This window comes from Scomber scombrus, chromosome 6 (assembly GCF_963691925.1).
Source record: "Scomber scombrus chromosome 6, fScoSco1.1, whole genome shotgun sequence".
Lineage (NCBI taxonomy): Eukaryota > Metazoa > Chordata > Actinopteri > Scombriformes > Scombridae > Scomber > Scomber scombrus.
Window position 1 is genome coordinate 7374463 of NC_084975.1, and position 25735 is coordinate 7400197.

The 25735-nt window shown below is 39.3% G+C and overlaps 1 protein-coding gene across 3 annotated transcripts in view; it reads left to right on the top strand.

Annotated features, from left to right (window-relative positions):
• Nucleotides 1–25735, top strand: part of LOC133982582 (inositol hexakisphosphate and diphosphoinositol-pentakisphosphate kinase 1-like) — a 56236-nt gene extending 30501 nt beyond the window's left edge. Inside the window, exons 17-31 of one of the 3 annotated variants that reach the window (XM_062421660.1) lie at nt 83–265; nt 559–700; nt 1276–1499; nt 2118–2245; nt 2405–2519; nt 3114–3221; nt 3372–3488; nt 4062–4202; nt 4737–4863; nt 8031–8186; nt 10774–10836; nt 18124–18261; nt 19594–19707; nt 23009–23092; nt 23206–25735. In XM_062421660.1, coding sequence (XP_062277644.1) covers nt 83–265; nt 559–700; nt 1276–1499; nt 2118–2245; nt 2405–2519; nt 3114–3221; nt 3372–3488; nt 4062–4202; nt 4737–4863; nt 8031–8186; nt 10774–10836; nt 18124–18261; nt 19594–19707; nt 23009–23092; nt 23206–23258 — 1893 coding nt within the window. In that variant the 3' untranslated portion in view covers nt 23259–25735. The remainder of the gene's footprint in view (nt 1–82; nt 266–558; nt 701–1275; nt 1500–2117; nt 2246–2404; nt 2520–3113; nt 3222–3371; nt 3489–4061; nt 4203–4736; nt 4864–8030; nt 8187–10773; nt 10837–18123; nt 18262–19593; nt 19708–23008; nt 23093–23205) is intronic. The other 2 variants (XM_062421661.1, XM_062421663.1) reach the window with 2 other exon arrangements.

Genomic DNA, 25735 nt, shown 5'->3' on the forward strand with positions numbered 1-25735 from the left:
GTATGTATTATATTTCTCTCTAAACACTGAGTAGAATTGTCAAAATGATGACTTCACTTCACATACTGTGGTTTCTCTGCAGGGACTGCTGGCTCTCGAAGGGGAGCTGACTCCAATCCTGGTCCAGATGGTGAAGAGTGCTAACATGAATGGACTGCTGGACAGTGACAGCGACTCTCTGACCGACTGCCAACAGAAGGTGAAGGCCAGACTGCATGATATCATGCAGAAGGACCTGGAGTTTACACAGGAGGACTATCAGAAGGTAAACGTGAGATGCTGAAATGAAAATATAAAAATGACTTGATTTGATCTGGTGCTTTGTGCAATATCATGTTTGCCAGTATGTTCTGTTTGAATAGTTGGACGTGCTCTTTCAAATCTCCATTGCTGAAATATTCCAACTTATCCAAAGTATTGTGAAAATATTATCATGTAAAAACTGCTCTTGTATTTACTGGTGATAAAATGTACCCAAGTCCTTCCTGACTACAATCTTTCACATAATGGTATAAAGAACATGTTTATCTATTTCCTTCTCTGTCCACTGTGTCACAGTTGGCCCCAACTGGCAGCCCATCGCTGGTGAACTCTATGAACATCCTACAGAACCCCGTCAAGACCTGTGACAAAGTGTACGCACTCATCCAGAACCTCAACGCACAAATCCGAAAGAGACTGGAGGACCCCAAGTCATCAGGTACACAATGCTAACATGCTGATGCTAAGCAGTTATTATGTTTATCATTGGTTCAAACTTACAAATCAGAAGAGAGTGGGCTTATTGGGAGGGGGGCTTTTAAAGAGACAGGAGCTAAAACGGTCTGTTTCAGACAGAGGCTGAACTGAGGGGCTGCATGAAGGGCCAGTATAAGATTTTTTTTTTTTTTTAACTGTGATTCATGCAAAGGAGCACAAGTAGAGTCCCAATTGAAAAAAATATATAGAGATAGAAATAAGCATAATAGATTCCCTTAAAATATATTTCCGTCTGGAGTAGTAGACCGACAAACTGACCGACTGACACACTGAAATTAACATCTCCAGAGCAATGCTGCTAGTGTGGCTAAAACATTTGGATTTGAAGGACAAATGATCAAAATGTTAAAGAAGAAATATTTAGTTTGGTCTGTGGGAGTTTGTCGTTATGTATCAGACAGTTGAGTGAAAGGTTAAAATGTGTCCATGTAGTAAAGCTTCAAGTATATTTACCTGTTTGTTCATTTCGTGACTGTTAAACTTTACAACAATTAGTTATCTTCTGCTTTTTCCCAGATCTGCAGCTCTACCACAGTGAGACGTTGGAGCTAATGTTGCAGCGCTGGTCCAAACTGGAAAGAGATTTCCGCATGAAGAATGGCCGCTACGACATCAGCAAGATCCCAGATATCTATGATTGTATCAAATATGACACACAGCACAATGCCTCGCTTGGTCTGGAGGAAACGCTGGAGCTGTTCAGACTGTCACGAGCCCTGGCTGACATCGTCATACCACAGGTTAGCTATGTAGCCCATTTCAGGTTCTCTCATTGGTGCAGAAGATAGTGCTTTGGCTAGACATGAAATGATCAGTTAATAATTATTTTGTTATATTGGGATATTGAATGTATTGCAAGAGTTGGTTTTATTCCAGACAGCAAAGTTCGGGTTGTTAAATTATGTACTTAAATCATCTAGAGCAGTAGGGAAATGTCATGGATTTTAACAAATGGGTTACATTAGAGAAAAGTACCAGAAGGCCTTTTACAAGTAATTTCAGACATTTATGGTTGCTGTAAAACCAGCAATTTTCCCTTTTAAGCACAAAACAAAGCTTTATTCATCACACTGGGAACATTTAATTATTTGCTGACCTGAATAATAGCACAGTGGAGTTCTCAGGTCATGCAAGTGGTATAAAATCATTTTGGAAAGTCACAGAAAACAAAAGCTCATAGACTTTAAAATTAAGATCACATTGCATGAATTTACCAGTGATAATCTGTGCCCAGTGTGGTTCCCTACTTCCTGCCCCAAAAACATGCTTGCATAAGGCCTCATCTTTCCAGGTTAATGAATAAGGTGGAAAAAAAGCAAATGAATGAATATTTTTCTTTGTTCTTCGATGCCATGTAGGAGTATGGCATCAGCAGAGCGGAAAAACTGGACATCGCTCAGGCGTACTGTGTTCCTCTGATGAAGAAAATCCAGCTGGACCTGCAGAGGACTCATGAGGATGAAGCCGTTAACAAGCTGCATCCCCTGTGAGAATACAAACCTGCACTGAAACACACACAAACATGTTTACATGTATATAGCCTACAGACATATACTGTAAACACAGTGCGTGTTTGTGTATATCATGAGTTACTGGTGCCGTGCTGACTGAATGTTTGTGTCATTTCCTGCCATCTGGTGTTTAGGTATTCTCGAGGCGTGATGTCTCCCGGTCGTCACGTCCGCACACGTCTCTACTTCACCAGCGAGAGCCACGTTCACTCCCTGCTCAGTGTTTTCCGCTACGGAGGACTGCTGAATGTACGCTCTAGTTTTTATCATCTCTGACAGTTTTGCTTTCCTCAGACTGATAGTGTTCATTTTTTCTGTATATCTGCTGATGATCATTTAACTAAAACCAGATCCAGAAATGAAAGATTACTCCACATGTTGTAATAATTGCAAGAAGGTTCATTTTCCAATCAGGATGAAAACACTTTCTCAAGTTGAATTCACGTTGTCCAGACATTTTTCTTCTTTTTAAAACCAAATCAATGTTTCCAAAAATATTGTAATTAGCTCATTAAAAGCTAATGAGATTTGCTCTTAATATTTTTCCCCATACATTTGTAATATCATTACATATACTAGAAAATTATCTTATCAATAATTGTGATTATTGATTTTTATTTTTAAAATATGCAGTATACATACCTCATACCTCCTGTCAAAGTTTATAGACATTCCTACTATAATGTTTCGGGGGAAAAGGGGAATTTGGGAATGATGTTCATTTTATGCTTTGTCATGTTTTTATGTTTGTTTCATTTTATCAGATGTTTTATTTGATGTGAGTGTTTGTCTTGTTTTAGAATTGCATGTATTCATGTTTGTGTGTGTGTGTGTGTGTATCAGGAGGAGAAGGACCAGCAGTGGCAACAGGCGATGGACTACCTGAGTGCTGTGTCTGAACTCAACTACATGACGCAGATAGTCATCATGTTGTATGAAGACAACAATAAGGTCGGCCTACTGAGAGCTGTGTCACTGTGTAGAGGAACAGAGAGAAAATATTGAATGATCTTCAGACACTGTTACTTTCAAGAGCTGTTCTCCTAATCTGTGTTTGTGTGTGTGTGTGTGTTTGTGTGTGTGTGTGTGTGTGGTGAACAGGATCCTTCTTCAGAGGAGCGTTTTCATGTGGAGCTCCACTTCAGTCCGGGAGTCAAAGGATGTGAAGATGAGGAAAATGTACCTCTCGGCTTCGGCTTCCGCCCAGCCTCCTCAGAGGTATGTAAATGATGTGTGTGTGTTTGTGGGTTACTTTTATGTGTGTCTTCTTTCAGACATAATATCATAACTTTGTAATGTATGTACTGTCACATACTTCAATTCTCTTGCGTTTCATTGTTGTTTGTCAGACGATTGTCATGTGCTTTACATACTGTCATAAACTTTTATGTTCTGCTACACTTGCACATGGAATGCAAGTAATTATGTTGTGTTTGCATGTGCCTGTCTGTGTGTAGACACATTGTTTTAATTGCAGTAGCTCTGGAACAATACATTACAGAATTTTGACACTTGAACCACATTTCCATGGCCGACGAAGTGTCAGATTTCATCATTTATATGCAAAGCTGCTCTTTCCATTTGCATACAAATGAGACTAGTGTGATTTTCTTGAAAACTGTTGTAGAAAAAGGTAATATAGTTCATAAAACTAGTCTTATGTGAAAAAAAACTAAAGTGATAAAATTATTTGGCACAGATAATCTAGTTAGAGCATTTAATTCTGAGGTCTGAGGTAAAGTTTATCTGCAGCTGTCAGTGATTTCCTTCATATGTTCTTTGTCCAATCAGAATCAAGACAAAAAGACTAATCAGGGTAGTCTGGAGGACCTCTCCCAGGACCAACCAGACCAGGCACTTAATGTCTCTGAGCCCATCAACATCCAACGGAGGTCACCCATGATCCGCAACCGCAAGACCGGCTCCATGGAGGTACCAGACTGTAGAGTTCTGCAACATGCAGATATAATGCTATTTTATAATTTAAAGGGGACACATTATGCTTTTTGTATTATTTCAGTCATTTATATACTGTTATGATCTTTGACATTTTAAACATAGTCAGATTTTCTAAAACATGGGGTGAATGTATGTAAAAATGCTCCCTGACTTAAAGAGATAGGAGCTCAGACAGGCTGAACTCAGAGGCTGCATAAAGAGCCAGTGAAAGATAAAGGAGCCTTTTGAACTTTAAGTAATGCAAAGATATTTCAGTTGAGTCCCAGAATAAAAATATTGGCTCGCTAATGTGTATAATCTGTCCCCTTTAAGAATGGGACTGGGTATTTTCATCTGCATCACACTTAGTCTCTCTTTAGTTGAGCAGTCGTGCATCCTACTTTGCTCTATTTTTCTTTTTATATCAAAGTGTTGTGGTTTTGTTGAAGTGATTGGGGGACATCAGGTCCCTGGTCTACTAGGGAAACCATTTCAGTCTTAACCCCTGGTCTCCATGGCCCCACTCAGGTCCTCTCTGAGACCTCTCCCACCCAGTCATCCAAAGGCTCCACATCCCACCGACTCTTCCCCTCGTGTTCGCGCCAGTCTCCTGAGATCAAACCAGCCAGTGGTCTAGGTGGGCACCTCTTCTCTGGTGTGTGAGCGTGTGTTATCTGTACACCTGTATGTGTGTGTGTTGGGGGGGAAGAGAGGGTAAGAGAGAGAGAGAGAGAGAGAGAGAGAGAGTTTTTGCCAACAGACACACTGACCTCACACATTCATCTCCAGCTGTCATCAATGTTCCTCTCCTATCACAAGCCCTGGCTGTGACTTCTCCCTCAACCTTCCACCTTTCCACATCTCTCGATCTGTTTTTCTTTCCCTCCCTTCTTTTCCATCACTCCCCCCCTCCCCCTCTCTGTCTCTCTGATGGTCACATAACTTTCGCCCCAGCTTGGCTTAGCAGCAGCCAAACAGGATCAGACTCCAAAATATGTAGGCAAGAGGTCAGCGTGGAGAGTCGCATTAACAGCCGACTGCAGGATCTCTGGTGTCGCATAGCGTTCAGCGGTGTGCCGGTACGCCCTCAAGGTGATAAAGTGACAACAAAGGGTAGCTGTTTCTGTTTCTTATTTCTGTCTTCTTTGAAGATCAAATCTCATCACAAGGCGCTGTCACCTGTGTTTGTGATTTTAATACATTAATTTGAAAATAAATTATATTGCAGGACAGACTTTGAAATATAAATAGTCCCAATTCCATATTAAATACCAGTTATACATTGTAGAGTATGTACCCTAATTGTCATAAATTGGAATTTACCATTTTGTATTAGCAGGAAATTATGCAATAAATGCTCCAATGGACGTCATTCAAAAGTAAACTTAAATAGGTAAAACAAAAGATTTAAGACAATAATAATTTTATGTTTTCAAAGATCATTTTTGCAGCTTTGTGTGTTTTGCATTGTTGGAAAATTGTGTGCATCAACAGCACACTCAAAAAAATTTTCTGTGTAAATACACATAAAACATGCTTGGATTCAGTTTGTTGTATGGAATTGGTACGAAGCGCACAACCTTTTTTAGTGCAACAGTGAATCCTTTTAAGTTAGATGTTTAGATAGTTTCTTTGACCCCTACCAAAGTGCGCAGAAAATGTTAAAATGCCTCAAATGTTCCAAATCAGCTGTATCAGAGAACTGAACCACACTCGGTCCATTAATCAGATTTAACCCCAAAGAAAAGAACCCTTGAAGGACTTTTGCTTGGCTGTGTGTACAGTTCCCAAAGGGCATCTAACCTCCAACAACCTGCTAACACAGTGACTCTCACACGAGCATGAAAGGCTGTCATCTAAATCCAGACGTGTGCAGAAAACCATGAAACCATGAGTGTGTGAATGGGGAGTGGAAGGATTTTGACACTTATGCTTCAATGGAAGTTTATTCACTCGGCTCCATTACACCATGTCACACTTTACAGCTTGATGTTCATCAAGCTGATCATGTTGATCAGTCAGTCTTTATCTTTAGAGTCCAGAGGGGCAGTGGATTCATTTATGCAGTATAGGGCTGCAACAATTAGTCAGTGAATAGATTAGTTAATTGACTATTTTGATAACTGATTAATCGTTCAAGAAAATTTAACTGAAAACTTCCAAATATTTCCTAGTTCCAACATCTGGATAATGAGGATTTAACTGAATATCTTGAGGTTTTGGACTGTTGGTCAAACATAACTAATTTCAAACATTACATTTAATAGACATTTTTATAGATCAATTAATCAAGGGTATAATGGGCAGATTCATCAGTAATGAAAATAATTATTAGTCCCAGCCCTAATACAGTATGTTATGCTGAGTAATGTTTTTGCATGCAGTTACAAAGCAATACACCCCAGAAAAAGATATCATTCTTGTTTAATATGATTATTTTAGTATTAAGACATCATGATGTAACTAAATAGATATATGCTGTGTAAGAAAGCAGAGTAGCTTATACAAAGTGTCCCCAGTAAGAAGAATCAATCATGTGTAATAATGAAAATAAACTTTATTTATATAGCACTTTTTTAAAACAACATTATAAAGTTCTTTACATGGTTGAACCAGGATTGAATCCTTTAAGGACTGCAAACCAGATAATTAAAATAAAACGTAAAAGAATATAGAATAGGATTAGAGTACAAGATTAAAAACAGCAATAAAACAGCAGCATTAATAAATGCTTTATGTAGTCATTAACACCAGGCAGACAAGAAACAACTAACAAGAACTTTCAAAGTGCAGTATGGTGTAGCGCTACTTCTCCCTAAATGCGTTAATTGTAGAGTCACTCATTGCTTAATTATCACAAGGCTGAAAGCAGCAGTGGGTTCTGTGTTCACTTGTCATCAAAGGAGCTCCGACTAAAGCCCCCTGGGTTTTATCTGAGTGGAGCCTGTCAGTTTGTTATGTATAGTAAGTGTAAGGTTGTTGAGAGGAATCCTCCCCATTCATCACCAACGCCAACAAGACAGTTCAGGTCACAGACAAGAGCAGCAGGTGTCAGGGACGACCTCTGCTAGTGAGCTGGTTTTCATACCTTCATGCTGTTTATAGAACAAAAAGAATGAGACGCACTCAACACTGGCGCCTTCTTTAGGTTGTTTTTTTCCCTACCAAGCTCCAAAGACAATCTCCTGTATTCTATGTGGTCTAAAATCTCAATATTGATTTAAACAGTAGATTACAAATATGAGAAATTGCTGTTTGATACCGATAACTGCAACTTCAGAGTGTTTATGCACAGCAAGGGTCTGAAAAAAAAAAATCCCATTTCCACACTTTGCCCTTTTGTCACAACTCTCCTTCTGCACTCTGCATACAGACACACATTTGTCCTGTAAGCACTCTTGTTTGCACATACGCACACTTACACACACATACCCACATAAACACACAAAGGTCTTATAGATGCGATCAATGTTGTGAAAACCTTGTAGCGAACATGTCATCGTTTCCAGGAAGGAATAACAGCCATGTAGAATAACTCAGTTACTCTGAAACCTTTTAAGACTGTTATCATAAACTATTATTTGAAATGGTTTCTTTCACAGTTGAATTTAGAAGATGAAAATAACCTGAATTATAGTTTTATTTTCACATTTTATTTGAGATGTGCACACACTCATGCCAGAAACTCCCCATAGCAACAGTTTGTTATAAGTAATAACGGCATGGTGTGTGCTCAAAAACTAATAACATCCGATCACACCTCCACTCCCACCCACCCGTTCCACCCATCCCTTCATCCCGCACACCTTCCCTCCCCTCCAGCTTTTCCTTACACAGGCTCGCTCTGCTCTGGCCTCTTCAGTGCCTCCGCCCTCGGGGTGTCCTGTAGCGCCCCCAACCTGCGGGACTACGTCCGCACGCACCACCACCATCGAAAACCACCCCTGTCCCCCGGCAGTGTGCCGATTGGCATGTTTGGTATGTTCACGCCGCTGTCTGCCTTCCCTCACGAGGCGGGTCCTTTCATCTCTATCCTTTTTGGGAATATTTTGAGAATATGTCTTTCTTTTTTTTTTCATTTTCTCTTTTTTTCTCTCTTCAGTTACTTTGATTTTGGGGACATTCAGTCACTTTTTTGGGAGGTCAAAACTCCCTTCTTTCTTCAGCTCCTTTCCACAAAACAAACTTTAATCTTCAGCAATTTCAGTCTATTGCATCACATTTCTTGAGTGATTTACTTCACGGTGTGCATGGTAATGGTACTGATTTGACAGCAAAGTGACTGGCTGTGCAGCAAATGCTGAGCATGCAAACTTGCATTGGACTGTGTGATGTGCTGCAGTTATTGGAGATCAATGTTCTTCCAGATCAGCATGACCACTTACTGATCGCACCGCTGTCTGCTTGGGTTCGGATATGTTGAAATGTTCTCTCTGTGCATGTTGATTTTTGCAGTTCGTAGATCCTCTCTCAGGGAATTTAATTTCATAATCCTCTGAAGTAGTTTGTGTGTCTGGAAGCCAGGAGTCATGGCTTTTTCATTAATTACAATTTACAATAATTCTTACATTAAGAAAATCAGCCTGTTATTTGGAACATATATTCTCAAAAATCCAATAATCCACCTTTTTAAATAATCCCCAGTCGGATTCTTCCTCCCAATCGATTTTCACTCTGTGTCATGATGGTAATGGTGAGTACAAACGAGCTGTTTTCACCGCCACCAGAGGTCCTTAAAGCAGATTTAATTATCCCAAACACCTGGATTTAATACCTTTTCTAATGGTCACAGCAGTTTAGTCAGACAAGTCTGTTAAGTAGTTTCCAAAGATAAATGTGACACATCCACAGGTTAAATTAGCAGCAGATAGTTATACCAGCAAATTATAAGAATGCATATGTATCAGCACTGAGCAAAACTGCAGGTATTATTTTTTCCCCACTGAGGGTTTTTAAACACAGGAAACTGAGCTGCTCAATTTGTCCACTGGGTGTCACTCTGACTACAAGGCTACACACCTCCAGGAGCAGACACATACATCCTCTCTCAGTTACATCATGCTATGGACTGCACTGTGGTAGACAGGTGAGGGTTTGGACTGACGTCAGCGCTGTTCATTTAAGGGAGGAAAGGGTTGCATCAGGACAGCATATTCATCCGTTATAGTGTAAATGTGAAAGGAGGTTCAAATAATTCAGAGATGAGAAATATCTTTAAGTGTGGATGACTAGAGTGCTATAGAGAGCCCTACGATCCTTATACGCCTTTGTCCGCAGTTTAATTACAGTTGCATTCACATTTATCGATTGTCTCCACAGCTCCACCACCCCCACTCCCCCCTCCTATGAGGACATTTGTTAAAGGAGTAGTTAAACATTTTAGGAAATATGCAGATTTTGTTTCTTGCACAGACTCTCATGTCTGTACAGTGAATATGAAGCTTCAGCCAGGAGCTAGTCAGCTTAGCACAAATACCAGAAGCAAAGGGAGAAAAAGGGGAACAGTGCTCCAGTCAAAATGTAACAAAACCCACCTACCTTCACCACCTCTAAAGGTCTCTAAATAAATATTATTCACCCACCAATCACTTTATTAGGAACCCCTGTGCAATCTAGCATTTTGTCTCACACAATTAACATATAAAGTAAAGTTTTAGAAACACTTTTCAGTTGAATGCACACTGCTACAACCTCAATAATAAACATAAAGTTAAATTATATATAATATCAACAAAAACTGAAAATGTGTAGAAACTAAGATAGAGCTGTTGTAATAGATTGCACATGTGTTCCTTATAAAGTGCTATTTAGTGTATATACCATGTAAAAACAACCATCTACAGTTTTATAGGGTGTTATGTGGCAGGTGCAGTGACTTCCTGAGGTCTTCACTGGTTGCCTGGCAACTCAAGGTGAGTCTGAAAAGTAACTACCAAGCACATAACACCCCATAAAACCCCAATGTCTTAACTTGTGAGCTTTAGAGGTGCTTTGGACTGAACCCTGCTAGATGTTTTACTGTCTTTGTGCTAAGCTAAGCTAACCAGCTGCTGGCAGAGCTTCATATTTACTGTATAGACAGGTGAGTGGTATCGATCGATCTCATCTAACTCTCTTTGCAACAAAGCACATTTCCCAAAATGTTTTACTGTTCATTTAAGAGCTAAAGGTCAATAGCAGTCCAAGGAACAAAGGAAAATAAAGGTTGGCTTCTCACATTGTTTCCTGTCACAGAAACACTCAGTTTAGATCAAAATCCTGCGTCATTTCTCCTCTGTGTTTATTATTATTCAGCCCAAACATCCATCATTTATTCTATTCACTCCACAACCTTTTCATTCACTTCTCTCTGATAGCTTATCTCCTCTTTGTGTATTCAGAGATGCCCTCATTTTCACGCATGTCGGTTGGCAGACAGACGTTGATGAATCGACGTGCCAACTCTCTCTCTCTCATTCTGTCTTTCTCTCCTCCTTTTTCTCCTCATGTAAAACACACATGGCAACCAGGCAGACTCAGGTACCAGCAGTCCCAGTAATACCAGTTACCTTTCTTATCTCCTCAGAGCTGTTCTCTATGCCGGCAGTAAAGAGATTTTCTGTGTCGTTTGCCAGGCATCCGACTAACGGTATGTCTGCTTTTATTCAAGTTTATTTCGACACTCCTCCAGTTTTCCTGATATCTTGCATGATCTTTTTTTTGTGGGAAAACATTTCCTGTGTTTTCTATTTTTTGGGGGGTTTGACGTTTGACTGCGTTAATTACATTAAACGTCTCCAAGATTAAAATTATTCTCCAGAGTTTTCTGTTTCACCACCCCACACCCCTCGGTGTTTGTTGTACCTTGTGTTGTTTTTCGGCCCTCACCTCTAACACCACCTGCTCTGCCTGCACCTAATTCGCCTCTCTGATCGTGCTGTTTCTCCACAGGATGGTTGTATTTACAGTTTGTGGAATATATCTCCTTCCTTAGATATATTTCCACATGTAGATTATATGTGCACTCATCATAACATATTCTCACCTGCACCTTTTTTTTTTGTGAATTATAAATCATATTTCTTTGAATTTCTTATTTTGGGCGATAAAATTCACTGTATGTGAGCTGTATTCCAGCAAATTATTGAAAAAAATTCCTCACAAAATCAGCTGGTACTTCTTTTTTGGTTGGATGTTTGTACCTACACATCCAACAGGACAAAATGAAGGTATGGTTTAGTTTCAGTTGTTGAAATTCATTATTTTGGATTGTAAAAATGTAATTTATTCAGTTTAGTTATTAAATTCTTTGTTAGGATCACACTGATTCAGTAAGATTTGCTATTTTTTAATGAATCATCAAATTAGTGCTAGAAGTGTATACAAGCATCTCTTTGTAATATCTGAGATAATTAAAACTTGCTTCTTTTTCTTCTTTATCAAACCCCCACTGGGTAGCAAGTGATTAAATGCAGTAATTCACCAGTAAAGTCAAACTGTTGATGCAAACTGTCTCCTCTGCAAAGTATGAAAGGTTCAGCAGCATCAACATGTAAAATGCAGTTTACTGTTTTATCACCTGGTCTCTAACATGGCCCAGTCTGTTTGTGAGAGGGTCATGTTGTCTTTAATCTGTATTTATAGCTGGTAAATGGTTTACTGTGTAATTCGGAAATCTGATATAATGTTGACAGGTTTTTGGACAAACTTCAGGGAACCACTGCGATGTGTGTGTATCAAGTACGCAGAGTATGTTGTTGGCTTTGGCTCAGTATGTTAATTCAATTTAAGACCATTACAACATTTTACGGTCTTAAATAATTATTTGAAGAGACAGTTACGTAATGTAGAGAGCAGTTAATCCAGTATATAAATCAAACCACATTAAAACAGCAACACAAACAAAGGTAAAAGTCTTTTGGTTTTCAAGATTTTTGTGACTTCAGTTTTAAATTGAGACCAAAATCATGTAAATTGCATTTTCAGGTTAGTCGATTATCATCAAAATGTCCAGCAGTTAAAATTTAAAATGCGCATATGTTTGTAAAGAGGGTTTTGGCTGTGGAAATAAAGCATATTGAGGCATACTAATCAGGTATTTAGCTGTTAGGGTCCTTTATTACTGAAAGAAAACATTTTTCAGTTGTATATTTTCTTTTTTAATTGAGTCATAAATCACTTGGGTCACATTTTCACAAAATCAATATAAATTTTTGGAGAGAAAGACTTCTTATTTGTTGACCCGAACTCACACGTTAGGAAGGAGAGCGAGTTGTAAAGTACTGTATGAATGTGTTATCTATTCTGATTCAATTTACCAGCTCTCTAAGGCACGAGCAAACATATTGGGCTCACTGAGAACATTAGCAATGATTAATTATGATGCACGGAGAGAAGAGCAATCACAATCATCTTCATCCTCACTCACAGGCTTGTTAGTCAAATTTTATATCGCTCAGTGAACTCGAGTGAAAGTAAATTGTGTAGAAAATATATTGTTTGTCTTGTCAGCTGCTCTTCCGTCCGTGTTGGTCCACAGTTCAAAAACTATCGGATAAATTGTTGCACAGACGTTCAATGAATCCTAATGCAACACCATGAGGTTGACATTCATGATATTGAGTTAAATTTCTCAACATCTGTCAGATGTATTGCTGTTAAATTTGGTACACATATTGATCACCACCTCAGGATGAATTTGGTGGTGATCGGATCAAAACTTTAATTCATCCAATGCTTTGGTTCATGGCTAAATATCTGCAGAACTAATGGCATTCCCATGAGCCTCACTAGTATGTCTTGCTTATTGCTTATTACTGAATGCATGCCAATTATGATGGTGAACATGGAAAACATTATACCAGCATGTTAGCATTGTTATTGTGACCATGTTAGCATTCTTAGTCTTGTGTAGCAGTGTTTGAGCAACAGCCTTATTATGTGTGATTCTTGGTTTCATTGAATATTTGAGGTCTTCTCAGTCTTGTCTTCTTAAAGCTGTTCCCTTCGTTGGTGTTTGGGATCAGAAAATCAAGGCTCAAATACACATTCTTTACTTGTGGGTGCTCACAGGACTATATTTTTGACAGTGTTTGTGTTTGAGCAGTGTTATTGATGGTTCAAATGTCTGAAGTGGAGTTTTCTCTGCTCTCTGTTGACTTTTAAGCATCATATTATTGCCTGTTATTGACTGCTGCTGTCTGTATTTGACCGAGGGTTAACTCTTGTTTGAACATTGTTTGCTTTGAATGGTTGGGTTGCGCCAGTTGTTTGTGCTGTAGTTGAAGTGTTATAGTGTTGTTTTGCTCAGACATAGTTGATCTGCGACAGTCGTTACTGAAGGTTCAAGACCTGCTTTGATCCAATGAAGGTAAAGATTGAAAGTGAATTTCGTTCTTTATTATTTATTTCCCTATTCAGGCACATAGCTCTGACGCACAAACACATTTCTGCTAGATCCGTGCCTTTCTGCTGCACAGCTCCTATTACTCCTCTTGTCCTCCTCCTGCTCCACTGTCTCTTCCTGCTCTGCCTCTTGTTCCTCAGAGCCGTCAGACGAGCTCCTGCTGGGGTTTGCTCCTCTGGCTGTGGACGGGGCCATGGCCCACCACCTGCACCACTGCCCCTACCACCTTCGTCTCCTCAAGACCTGGCTGAAGTCTGGTCAAGAGCTCACAGAATCTCTCTACGGTCAGCTTCTGTAGACCTCGCTCACTTTCTGTCGCCTCCTCCGACTCCCTCTAGCCCCATTCAGTCAGTGCTGGGGCCAGAGGGACGCTGCCAATGCCAGTTGAGCTTTGCATCTGCTGTAGTTCACTGCATTCATTTTTTACAATCGCGCCTGTCATGTTGCCCTTTTTTTTTTTCGTGTTTCTGCCTGTGCAATCATACTTTCATCTCGTTTTGTCTGCAACCATGCTCCATCAGTCCACCTGTAAACACATTTTCTGTCCATTTGCATGGCTGCCAGATGTAATACTCAAAGCAGGAAATATCTTTTTTCCTCTGCAGACTTAAAGTCTCAGTGAAACGCGCCATTATCTTCCATAATGTGACGCATTCCCAAGTGAAACTGATTGTTGGATTTCATCAGATCATTCAGATTTGAGCTCTCAAAAGTAGCCACAGCTTAGTGGAGCAACACAGAGCTGCAGAGGGCTGCTGGGTCCTCCTCACACATACACACAGCATGGTTAGAAAGAGAGGTCGAGAATGAGGGGAAAAAAGTTACTAAATTGGATTACTTTCTATAGAAATGCGCCCCCCCGATGGGCCTACACGAGAACGGGTACTAAAACCCAACTGTTACTGGGTTTTTGAGGCTGATATATAACAATATTTGGAAGTTTAAGAAATCCCTGAGTTATATCCGCCTATAGTAATTATTTTCAAGTAAACAAAGAAACCTCTCTAACTTATTTCTTTGACCAAGATATGTACTGTGCAGGAGATATACTTCTTGTCAGCGCTCTCTGGTGGACAAACTATGTAATGGTGACACTATTTCTAAATGACCTGAAGTCTAGTTTGGCAGTTTTTTGTCACTTACTGGCCAGCCTGTACACTGATATGATATATTAACCTGACCGATGTATCGGCTCTACATGGTACCTTTTAAGTCAGTTTTGTCCTTCTTTGCACAAAACTAGACACCTACTGTACCATTTCCGAAACTAGAAAATAGTATAATAATTGCAAAGCCCTATGTTTAAACTGTTTAACAATAATATGCACAAGGAGTACTAATTGCTCTACATGCATGCTGGGAGGACACTTGAATACCAGCAAAATAAACTCTTTGTATCAAAGAGTTTCAGCCTTTTCTCACTGCATTGTGTGCATGCTGTATCCTGAGTAGTCGGTGCCACATTGAAAATGCCCTTAAACTGGACATTTACTCAATGATGAGCTCTGTCTGTGAAATAGAGCCATGTGTTGGTGGCACCGATTTGGCCCTTGCACTGGGAGGTCAGACTCTGCTCCTCTGTGTCTTCCCCAGCACTCACAAAGCATTTTTTCCTGGCCAGGTGGCAGATATTTCAGCGTCTGTTGAGAGATCTGGGTCATCGTCTCATCCCTCATTTTAATTGGCTAATTAAGTAGTGGCCTGTTCATAAAACGCTGATTTTCTAAAGTATTTCTGGAGCACGTCTTGGCACATTGTGTCACCTTAACAGAGCTTCGCAATTATTCCTTGCGGTCACGGATGACTGTCTGTAATGATGTGCAGATGTTTTCTTTTTCTACAGGCGTCAAGTAGATGGAGATGTTTTGGCAATGTGCAATGCTTTCTCACATAGAAGCATCTTAATATCACTGTGCTGTCTCCCCTGTCCTCTTTGTGTTTTCCTGTGTTGGTAAGTGAATGTGTGAGTGGTGCAGTGTAGCGTCAGGATTTTCTGCTCTCACTGAATCTGGTGCGTGAGCTGAATTTGATATCGACACGGAGAGACTGCAGTAAAGAAGGGAGGAGGGGAAAGGCAATAAATGCCAGCTTGTTCTAATTTTTATATTAGTTCTGCTTTATTAAAGAATGCAAATTAATAACAAAACTAAATGGGTGAAAAGATGCAGTTGATTGACAGTTAGTGAAGCTAAAAAGTGAGATGTGTGATGCACAATTGGTTTCTGCTGAGCTACCAACACACACCCTCCTGAGGCTTTGTCATATCAATTACAAAGCAGGTATTATTATTTTCCTTCTCTTGTCAAGGCTTTGGCAGGAAGACTTTGTCATGTTGAACATTAATCTTGGTTTGGTCCACCTTGAGCAAAGCAGCCTCGGCCAACATCTAGTAAAGAGAAAGATTTCAAGATAAGTGGAGAAATACAGTTTAAAACTCTTCAAACAACTGTTAAAGCAGCGGTCTGTGACGTATGTTTACCTTCTGATCCTGTTTTTGTTTCTGTTTTGGTGGTTGTCAGGTAATTGGCCAAAGTTAAGCATGGCCATGACATGTTTTGCTAGGTTATCACCACTATATATGAAGGTTCCCATGACGATCACAAACACTAAGCCCTTCTACTAAAACTTGGATGTGAAAATGGTCAACTGGGGAAATTCATATCTCTGTCCCACAAGACCTTGAATGGTTCCCGTCCATTAAGTGCCGCCTGTATTTCGTTCCGCTTGTGTTATTATCCTAGATGAGCTATTTCGGGGAGTAGCCATGGAAAAATTTGTAGTCATAGCACATTATTCATACAGAAATGCAACGCTGACCAGCATGCTCTTAGGCTAGATGGATGAATTGGAAGCAGTGCTTTGCCCTCCATCCATTTCCTTTTTTTTTTCATGGTGTCGCTTCATCATGGTGTTCTTTGTCGGGCTGCTCTGAATGCCACTGGACTGTATTTGCTGTAAGTGTGTGTGTGTGTGTGTAAACGTCAGCTTGTCATGGCACAGTTGTGTTTGTGTTTACAAGTTGTGTTTCTCAGCTCATGTTCATCTTTTTTTATTTTTTGGCATTTTATGAAAGAAAAACACAAATAACTAATTATGTCCATACAGAATCCGACAACTCAAGATTCAGCACATTACACTACACCTTAGCTGTATAATTACATCTGCCTTCTGTAAGATAGCAGGGCTGTGGTCAATTCACCTCCAAACAGGTACATTTACTGATTAATTATACTTAAAACTACAATACATGCAGCAATACCCATATTGCTCACCTCAGGCCAGAGTCCAGTCTCGCTTCAGCAGACCAGATCATTGATCTTACTGTAGCTAATTTTGCATTTAATGGGGTTATTTAATAGAAATAACTAGGGTTGGGCATCATGGTGAGAAAAAACACTGAAATTTGTCAAACATCGTACAGTGTGCTATATAATTTAAACTATAGTCTGTAGCATTTCTCCCTTTTTAAAATCTCTGGATGTATTATGGTAGAACTGATGAAATACTTTGACACATATTTCCATCTGGTTGATATATCTATAAATAGGTTGTCAACTTAATTCCCAGAACTTCTGCTTATCTTATTTTCCAGAGTATTGTTGCACCTTCTTCTTTTTTTGCCTGTGCTTAAGCAGCTCGTCTCCAGCTGCTTAAGCACAGGCTTTTTGGATCTTATATCTAAGATCTTTCCCTTAAATAAATATCATTTGAACAGCAGTCTGTTAATGAAGTTGAATACCACGACTTAACAGCTACCATGACTGCCAGGATGCAGCTGAACCGTTACTTAGACATCCGACCTACAGTGTGACTTAATAAATCATTTTATGCATCTCCTGCTCATTATGCAGACCCATAACTCTGTAGGGTTTTTCAGAAAATGAACAAAATGAGAGAATTTATCATCCTCAGTGAACACATTAGTCAGACACCAAAGCTACCATCAGTCTTGTACATCCAAAATGCAGATTAATCAGAACATGAAACCTGTTTTAAGAGCTGCCTAGTCACGATATCAACATACTGAAGAGAAGAAATACTCTTTGTTTGGTTTGAATTAAAGTGAATTGATCCTCACCCTCTTATGTGTACGAACTATGTGATCACAGATTATCAAATCACCACATTTTTTGTTCATCTGGTTTTACTAACAAAGGAAAATAACGCCAGCCACCAGCGACATATTGTTGATGATATGTTGGCTGACATATATTTGGCTGATAGGTTTGTGTAGTGTACCTGCTGTCGGAGGTCAGACAGGATTTACACTTTGTAGAAGGTAGCGAACCACTAATTGAAGATCTGACGGTAGAATAAACGTCTCTCTGGATAGTTAAGGAATGAAAACGTCTGGTAGATTTTGGTATCTGCTCGTCAGTTTATGTCATTGGAAGAACGAGCTGTAGAAGAGCCAACATGCACAGAGAGCTTTAGTGTTAAAAACCGCTCTTCCACTTCTGAAGGAGGAGCGGTACGTACGGCTGCGTTTGCATCTCTTTTTTCTTTTTTTCCCCTTTGTCTGCACTGCAGGGTTTGAAGGCTGCTCCATGGTGCCCTCTATCTACCCGCTGGAGACGCTGCACAACTCGCTCTCTCTGAAGCAGGTGGACGAGTTCCTCAACATCATGTGTGAGAGCAGCAGCGAGGCCCATGCCAGGACCATGAAAGGTAGGTCTGCCTGGAGAAGCTGCACAAGTATCCTACACTCAAACATCTTTCTTCATTGTTTAGCTCTTCATTAATTATGAAGTGCAGGTGATGCATTTCTTATGAGTTGCACTTGTTGAGTTGCATATCCTGTTGGCCTCAATCTAATCTTGAAACTACATTTGAAGAAGTGGGAGTCTTCTTATATTCGAGGACTAAATGATTACATGTTCAGAAGATCAGATATTCTCTTTGAGTGAGTGTACTGCTCCTACAATACAGAGGGTGTTGCATTATGAGGCTTGTTTAGATGAACACAACACGAAGGACATTTATTCATGATGAGTCCGAAGCCCTAACACTAACCTGACATCTTTTCTGTAGAAAAAGACCACTGTCGCACATGATTAGGAGCTCAAAGAGAGTGAGACAATCTAAAAGAAATGCAAACTGCAGGAGAAAATCATTTTTATGACTTTCCAAAAGCCAGAGTGGTGGGTGTCTGACTGATAATCAAGCCACACAAATGTGATTTACATTCTGCTTTAATGGGAGTGTTTCATGTTAATGAGAGAAAAGGCTCTCTCCTTCTTTTGGATTAGGGAAAGGAGTGTTGTATCTTCAAGTAGCACATTAAATATGCCATTAAACATGGTTGCTTTTCCAAACCAGCCATTGTGTCAAGGCTGGATTCATTTTAAATAATTATGAAGTAAGAAGAAAAATCAATATCAGGCATTTTTCTGATTCTGGTCATGTTTAGAGAAATCTTGTTGTCAGTATTTTTAAAAACTAATTTATTGTAATACTCAGCTTTTTTTTTTTAAAGGAATTTGTGTTTTTAAAGCTGTGTATTTATACATCAAGCACCAGTGCAGATGTCAAGGAGAGTCCAGTCTTGAAGTAATTGGAAATTTACAGAATTATTGTGTTGGCTCTTTACTCCTGCATACATTGGATTTTAATTAAAAGAGTGACTATAAAGTTAAAGTACTTTGACTTTAGCCGTTTACCATCACATTAAAGAGCAACTTCACAGCCGTCATTGACAGCAAAAGAATTTACAATCGTGACTCAAACAGAGTGACGCTATGCAGTTACTTCCTGTCTGCTTAAGTTGAGTGGCAAATGTATAAAAGGACTCTGATGATGTGAATGTAAAAATTAAAGCTGTTAAAGCAGTTTCATTTGAGATCCAATGAAGACTTGACATGAAAAAAAAGGCTTTCCAAATATTTGGGCTGCAGTATAAGTCTGATGGGAAATGAGCTTCTGTTTCTGACATTTGGAAGCTGATTTGTGTGTGTGTGTCTGTGTGTGTCTGTGTGTGTGTTTCCTCTGTCTTCGCTCCAGCACTGTCCGGCCTGTTCGACTCTCAGAGCCAGACGTCTCTCTACAGCCCACAGCAGCCTCTGTCCTCCTCTGGATCTGAGACGTCTCTCCGCCCGCCGAGCCAGCCTCTATGGCGTGAGTGTTTCCAATGATTTTATGGCGTTATGTAATATGAGTGGCTGCATTTATCTCCCCTCTGATACAGTAGATGTCTGCATATGGATACAGTGAGTTTATTAGATTCAAAGAACGATATTTTTCTTCATGCACAAGGATCCCATCTAGAAACATTTATTTTAAATGATAAATTAAGCTGTCAGGAGTAATTCTAGTCGGCTAAAATGATTCATTTACTGTAGCCACTTAGCAGCTATCAATTTCAGATTCAGCTGTGAAAGAGGCTTTTAATCCTCAGCTGCTCTGTGGACGGACTGATGCTGCACTGAGCAGCTCCCCTGAGAAAAAACGAGTAACTGTACAAATGAGAAGCCGAGCGGTAGCAGGAAAGACCCTGCATGCTCAGCAAAACCTGGACAAAGATGAACTAAAAAAGCCCCTCTGCAACTCGCCCACCTTCAGCAATGTCCTTCATGTAGATGGTAGCAGATGTGACCTGATGGAGACTCATTTATCAAGGATGACCCAGAGGTTACATGATGAAAAGGTCACATCAGCAAGTCCTTGAACAAAACACAGAGCTAGGGAAGTAACTAGTTATTGTCACTATTGATTTATCTGTTTATCTTTTTAGATAAATGATTTTTTTGTCTATGAAAGGTGAGAAAATAGTGAGAAGTATACATTATTATCTCCCGAAGCCTTAAGTGACTTCTTATAATTGATGGTTTTGTCCAAATATATTCAATTTAAAAAGACAGAAAAAATGGAGAAAAGCAGCAGGTTCTCACATCTACACTTGATTTAAATGACTTAAAGGATAGATTCCCTTCAAGTGTGTTAGTCAAATAAATTGGATATCTTCTGCAGTTACAGACAATTTAGTCAAGATGTTCCTCTTTGTATGTCAACATTGCTTTACTGTTGATCTGAGTAGAAGTATAGTAACAAAAAGAGGGACTTGAATGAAAAAGACTGTAACATTGAAAGATATTATATATATTTGATTACACTATTTTAGACAGATTGAACATAAATGTATCTTAAACGTTTCAATATATTTTTGCATGGAAAGAAGACTGTGGATTTTGTCCCCTATCACTTCCAATGAAAGTGCATTATGAAGGGATCTCTTAGTAGTCAGTATGAACAGGAGGAATTATTATAAAATGAGAAACATATCATTGCTCCTATGTGCACCTAAATGTTTTAGTGCCTTGAGATATCAACTCTGTTGTGATTTGGCACTTTACAAATCAAATGCAATTGAATCGATTTTGGACCCCAACCTGAACAACCATTTTAAGTAGCTTTGGGTAAGAGCATCATCTAAAAACCTTTAAAATGTGAATATTAAATGACAGCTCTTTTCATGATCATCCCGCATCCTTACAAAATCTGTATGTTAGTAAACACACAAAAAGACACATCTCTGCCTCCTCTGAGCCCCCAAACTGTCAGATGAGTTAAATAAGGGTGTAAATGTCTGGCAGGCCACCCTGTGGGATCAGCTTCAGTTATAAAACTTTAGTTAAATAGGACTTAGAGAGAACATCACAGCCCCTTTAACTACTCATTCTCCTCTTCTATCCCCTCTTCACCTCTTTCTCTTTTTTCCCCCTCTTATCCCTCTGGGTGGTGAGATGATTAATTCAGCCTCTAGTCAGTGTTTTACAGATTTATGAAGCATCTGCCTTCAGATTCTTCTTTACTTATCTTCTCTTATATTCCCCCCTTGTCTTGTGTATTTGTGTACTTTATTTACATAACTTTTTATCTCTCCGACCGTCTCTCTGTGTCTCCTCTCTCCGTCCCGTCGGTACCTGCTCCAGATCGGAGTTGCTGTAACTGCCGAGAACTAATTTAGCCTCATTTATCACGTGGTGTTGCAGGCTGGGATGTTGGAGGTTAGAGCCGGATGAATAGGACACTTGTTCTGCTGCTGATGTGAAACTGTGACACAGTTGTTAACAGTACAGCTGCTTTCCAAGAACAGGACTGTGTCACTCAGAGTCCGTCATTGAACATTTTATGTGTCAGAAAGACTTTGACTGTGTCCCAAATCCAAGCTAACTCTACATACTACTCATCACAGTATACAGTTTTTGCAGTTATTATACAACAAATGTCTCAAACTAAAGGAAAATGACACAAAACGTCCTGCAACAGACATCATATCATCTCAAACCTCAGACAACCAGCACATTTCAATCAATTGATCGATTATATTAAAAGGATTGCTTCTTTTCCCTTATTTGCATGATGGACTAATGAATTTAGAGGTGTATCAAACAATTATTATATCAATTAATCTGTCATTTATTTCCACGATTAATCACTTGGTCATAAAAATAAAATGTCAGACATATCAGAAAATATTGGGGGAAAAAACTTTTAGCTCGAGATAATGATGTCACATTGCTTACTTTGTTCAAAATATGAAGTTACATTGTTTATTCTCACAAAAGACAAACAAATCCTCGAAACTGGAAAAAAATGCTTGCTTAAAATAATTATTTAATTGATTATGAAGATAGTTTGCAGATTAATTTTCTGTTGATCAATTAATGGATTTTTCATTTCAGCTGTAATAAATATAGCTGTTTATAAGGTACAGTACGTGCTGTTGTAATAAACTAACATATTAATCAGGAACCTCAGAGAGAACAGACTGATCTGTCTTTTCCCTCTGAAGTTTTTATGTCTGATTCAGCTTCAGTTTGCTGGAATATGTGCAGACGAAATCCTTTTTAGCTTGATCGTGAAACTTCTGTTTTGCCTTTGTCTTTTTGTTTTATCCCTTTTCCCCAACTCCTTCTGTTTGTACATTTATCCCTTGTCTCCTTTTCTTCTTCTTTTTATGATATTCCTGCAGGCTTTACTCTACGATGCTATGAGCTAATTAATGCTGCTTTCTACACATGTAGTTTTTCCCTGGTTCGTTTATGCTGCCGGACCAAAATGTTCACCCACACCTCACCACACACTTCTGGTGTGAAAACTCAACATACTTAAAACCTGCTTAGAGTTAGTTTGATCTGATTGTAAATACTCTTCGTCTTTACCTCTAAGAGTACCTCTGAGTTCACTTTGTGTCCCTCCACATTACGCACATACAGTAACACATCATACCAGCCCCGACTCTTGAGTGGCTCAGAGCAGCAAGTAATGAGATGAATTCTTCCATCAGGGAAGTCCAGTATTTCTACCAGAGAATGTCGGATTAAAAAAAAGGTCAGAGATGTTGATGTGAATACTGGGATGTTTCTGAGGTTAAAACATAATTAACTGTATTTTCTGTGTGTGTGTGTGTGTGAAGACGGCAGCATCCCCTCCAGTGCTGTATCCAGTGCGGGCCCCTCATCTCCGATCACAGAGAGCTCTGGACTGAACTTCAGCTTCAGTGAGTAGACTGCATCTATAAAACACAAAGACTTCTGGGTATCTGAGGACAAGATCTGAAGACTTCAGTTTGTCCATCTTTCCCTCCTTTTCTTCTGCGCACATCACATAAAGACACTGGAGGAGATGCTGATACTGGAGAGAGAAGCCAGCATTCAGACATTTAACCACTCTGACTCTACATATGGACCCTTCTGATGTACACCGACCACACCACGTGTTCCCCGCACCGGACAGTGACTAAACACTGGACCCTCAACGGTTAAAAACCTCTCATCACTTCATCATCACCTCGACACAGTCAGACAACAGAAACCTGCTGCAACTGAGTAACCGCGCATCAAGCCAATAATCGGACCAGTTGTGCCTTTTGAGTTTTAATTTGGATGCAGCCTACGCTAAAACGAGAACAGTTCCTGCTCTTTGTAACCTCTTTCACAGAATCTCACGCAGACCAGCTGGCTCATTTCTGACCCTACGTGCAGACATTCAGAGCTGAAATCCAAAGCAAAACCGTGAGTCAGCTTGTCAGCCGTCATCGATTTGCTTTGAAATCTAAGAAAAAATAGAAGTGTCCTTATGTTTGTTGACTGTTGTGCTGCAGCAATGTGGTGAACTTATCACAGCCTTGTTGGTTCTTTTTCAATTCAAGCCAAATTCAGTGACAGCTGGCTGCATGGACCTGCAGTTTGTGGCATGTTTCAGACTCAAATATCTGCAGGTAGGCTGAAAGTTTGACCCCAAACGACTGAAACAACAAAGCATAAAACCAAGTTAACATTATTTCTCAATAACTTCCTGGCATTGACCTTCTGAAGCCAGTATTACTAAAGGAGCAGCTGCAGGTGACTGTCATATACAGAGATGGACATCATGCTAAAGTTAGGAATCTTTAATCATTTCACATATTAATGGATGAGGTTGGCAGTTGTCTATAATTGTCTCCTTTTGAGAGTCAAACCAACAATGATCTACTCATATCGTAATCCTCTGTGCCTCAGACCTGCATTGTTGTATATTGTTGAAGTACTTCTTGGATACATTTATAATATAGTACAAAGTCTAGAGGTCGTGTTATGAAGCACAACAAGCTGGCGAAGCTCTGCAAATGGAACAACGTGCATGCAGAGGAGCGTCTGTCTCTCCTGAGACTGAAGACAGGATCGCTGTCATTAATCTTTGGAGACGTTTCTAAACAAAATGAAGTACCCAGGCTCTTCGTAATGAAGGAACATGTGATGAAGTGCAGCAGCGTGACTCACTGATGTGTTGTTAATAGATTTTGGATAACAATGGAGGTCTGCAGCACAGAGGAATAAGACATCAGCCTTTGGATACACGCACAATACTTGTAGATCAGTAGTAGATGTGTTCTTAGTTGGTTTAGATCTGCACATGAGATTTGTTGACCATAAAAAATCTCATCCTTTAAAATTACCCTTACAAATTACTCCGAAGCATCTGGAGGATACGGGTCATCGTTTTAAACATCGAATAGGAAACATTCATGAATTTGACCCATCATGTGGTACTTTTTATTCACACGATTGTTAGTTTACTTCACACAACTAAAACAAGACTACATTTTAACTGTTTCTACATACAAATATTTTTAAATGTCACAGTCAAGTGTCGCTGGATAAAACTGTATTAATCGTTTCTGTAACGGTCCACTGTTGAATGGAAACAGTTTCTTTGTAAATGTGCCTTCAAATGACTGTTGAGAGGAATGTTTAAGTATTCTGCATACTGTGGAGTTCCTGCTGTATTTTTTTTTTTTATCCTTTTACAAATCAAATTTGATTTTAAGAAAATCTGTGGCATAGATTTATTTTAGAAGTAAAGGGAAAAACCACTTTATTGAGTAAATGATACATAATGACGACTACCTGAATACTGCAGTTTTCAACTCATGCCGAGTCGTCGGACTCTCTGCTGTCACACCAAATTACATGTGTATGTTTAAATGTTTGATTTATCAGATGACTGTTTCTAAATATGTAATTAGTGATACTCAGGTCGACATTATCATGAATCTAGAGATTAAAATGAGTTTTTTTATAAATATGTGACTGAACTGTGGGGTCAATTCACTTTCATTTAGCCGAAAGAAGTTTTAAAGTTTAAGAAATAAGAAATACTTTTATTACCTTTGACCAAAAACTTGTTTAATCGAAGCTCTATCTTGAGCAGTGACTTGCAGTTTTATTATAATTCAGCATTGTGATTATGGGCATTGTGTGTCTGCAACACCAAAGTACAAAAGTTGGTGAAGCGGCTCGCTGCTCATTTCAAACTGGTTAAAATTGAAAATGAACTGACCCCCAAAACCTGGAAACACCTGCTGTAGAAAAAGAAAATGTTTATATATTTTTTAGGCATCTTGGAAAGATTTTAGTTTTAGAATAAGAGTAATTAATTTTGACCTAAAAGTGGGTTGCTGTAGATCATTTTAGTCTTGTCTAGTCTGTATTTATGTGATTATTTAATGTGCTATTTAATGTCAGCCAAAGACGAGTGTGTTTCTGTGACGAGTTTGGCTGCCGGAGAACAAAGTTTTTAATGTGTGAAATCTTTTGGTGGATGTCTCGCAGTTCAGGAGGCGCTCTGATGGAGAAATAAAATAAAAACTGTAATAAAATAA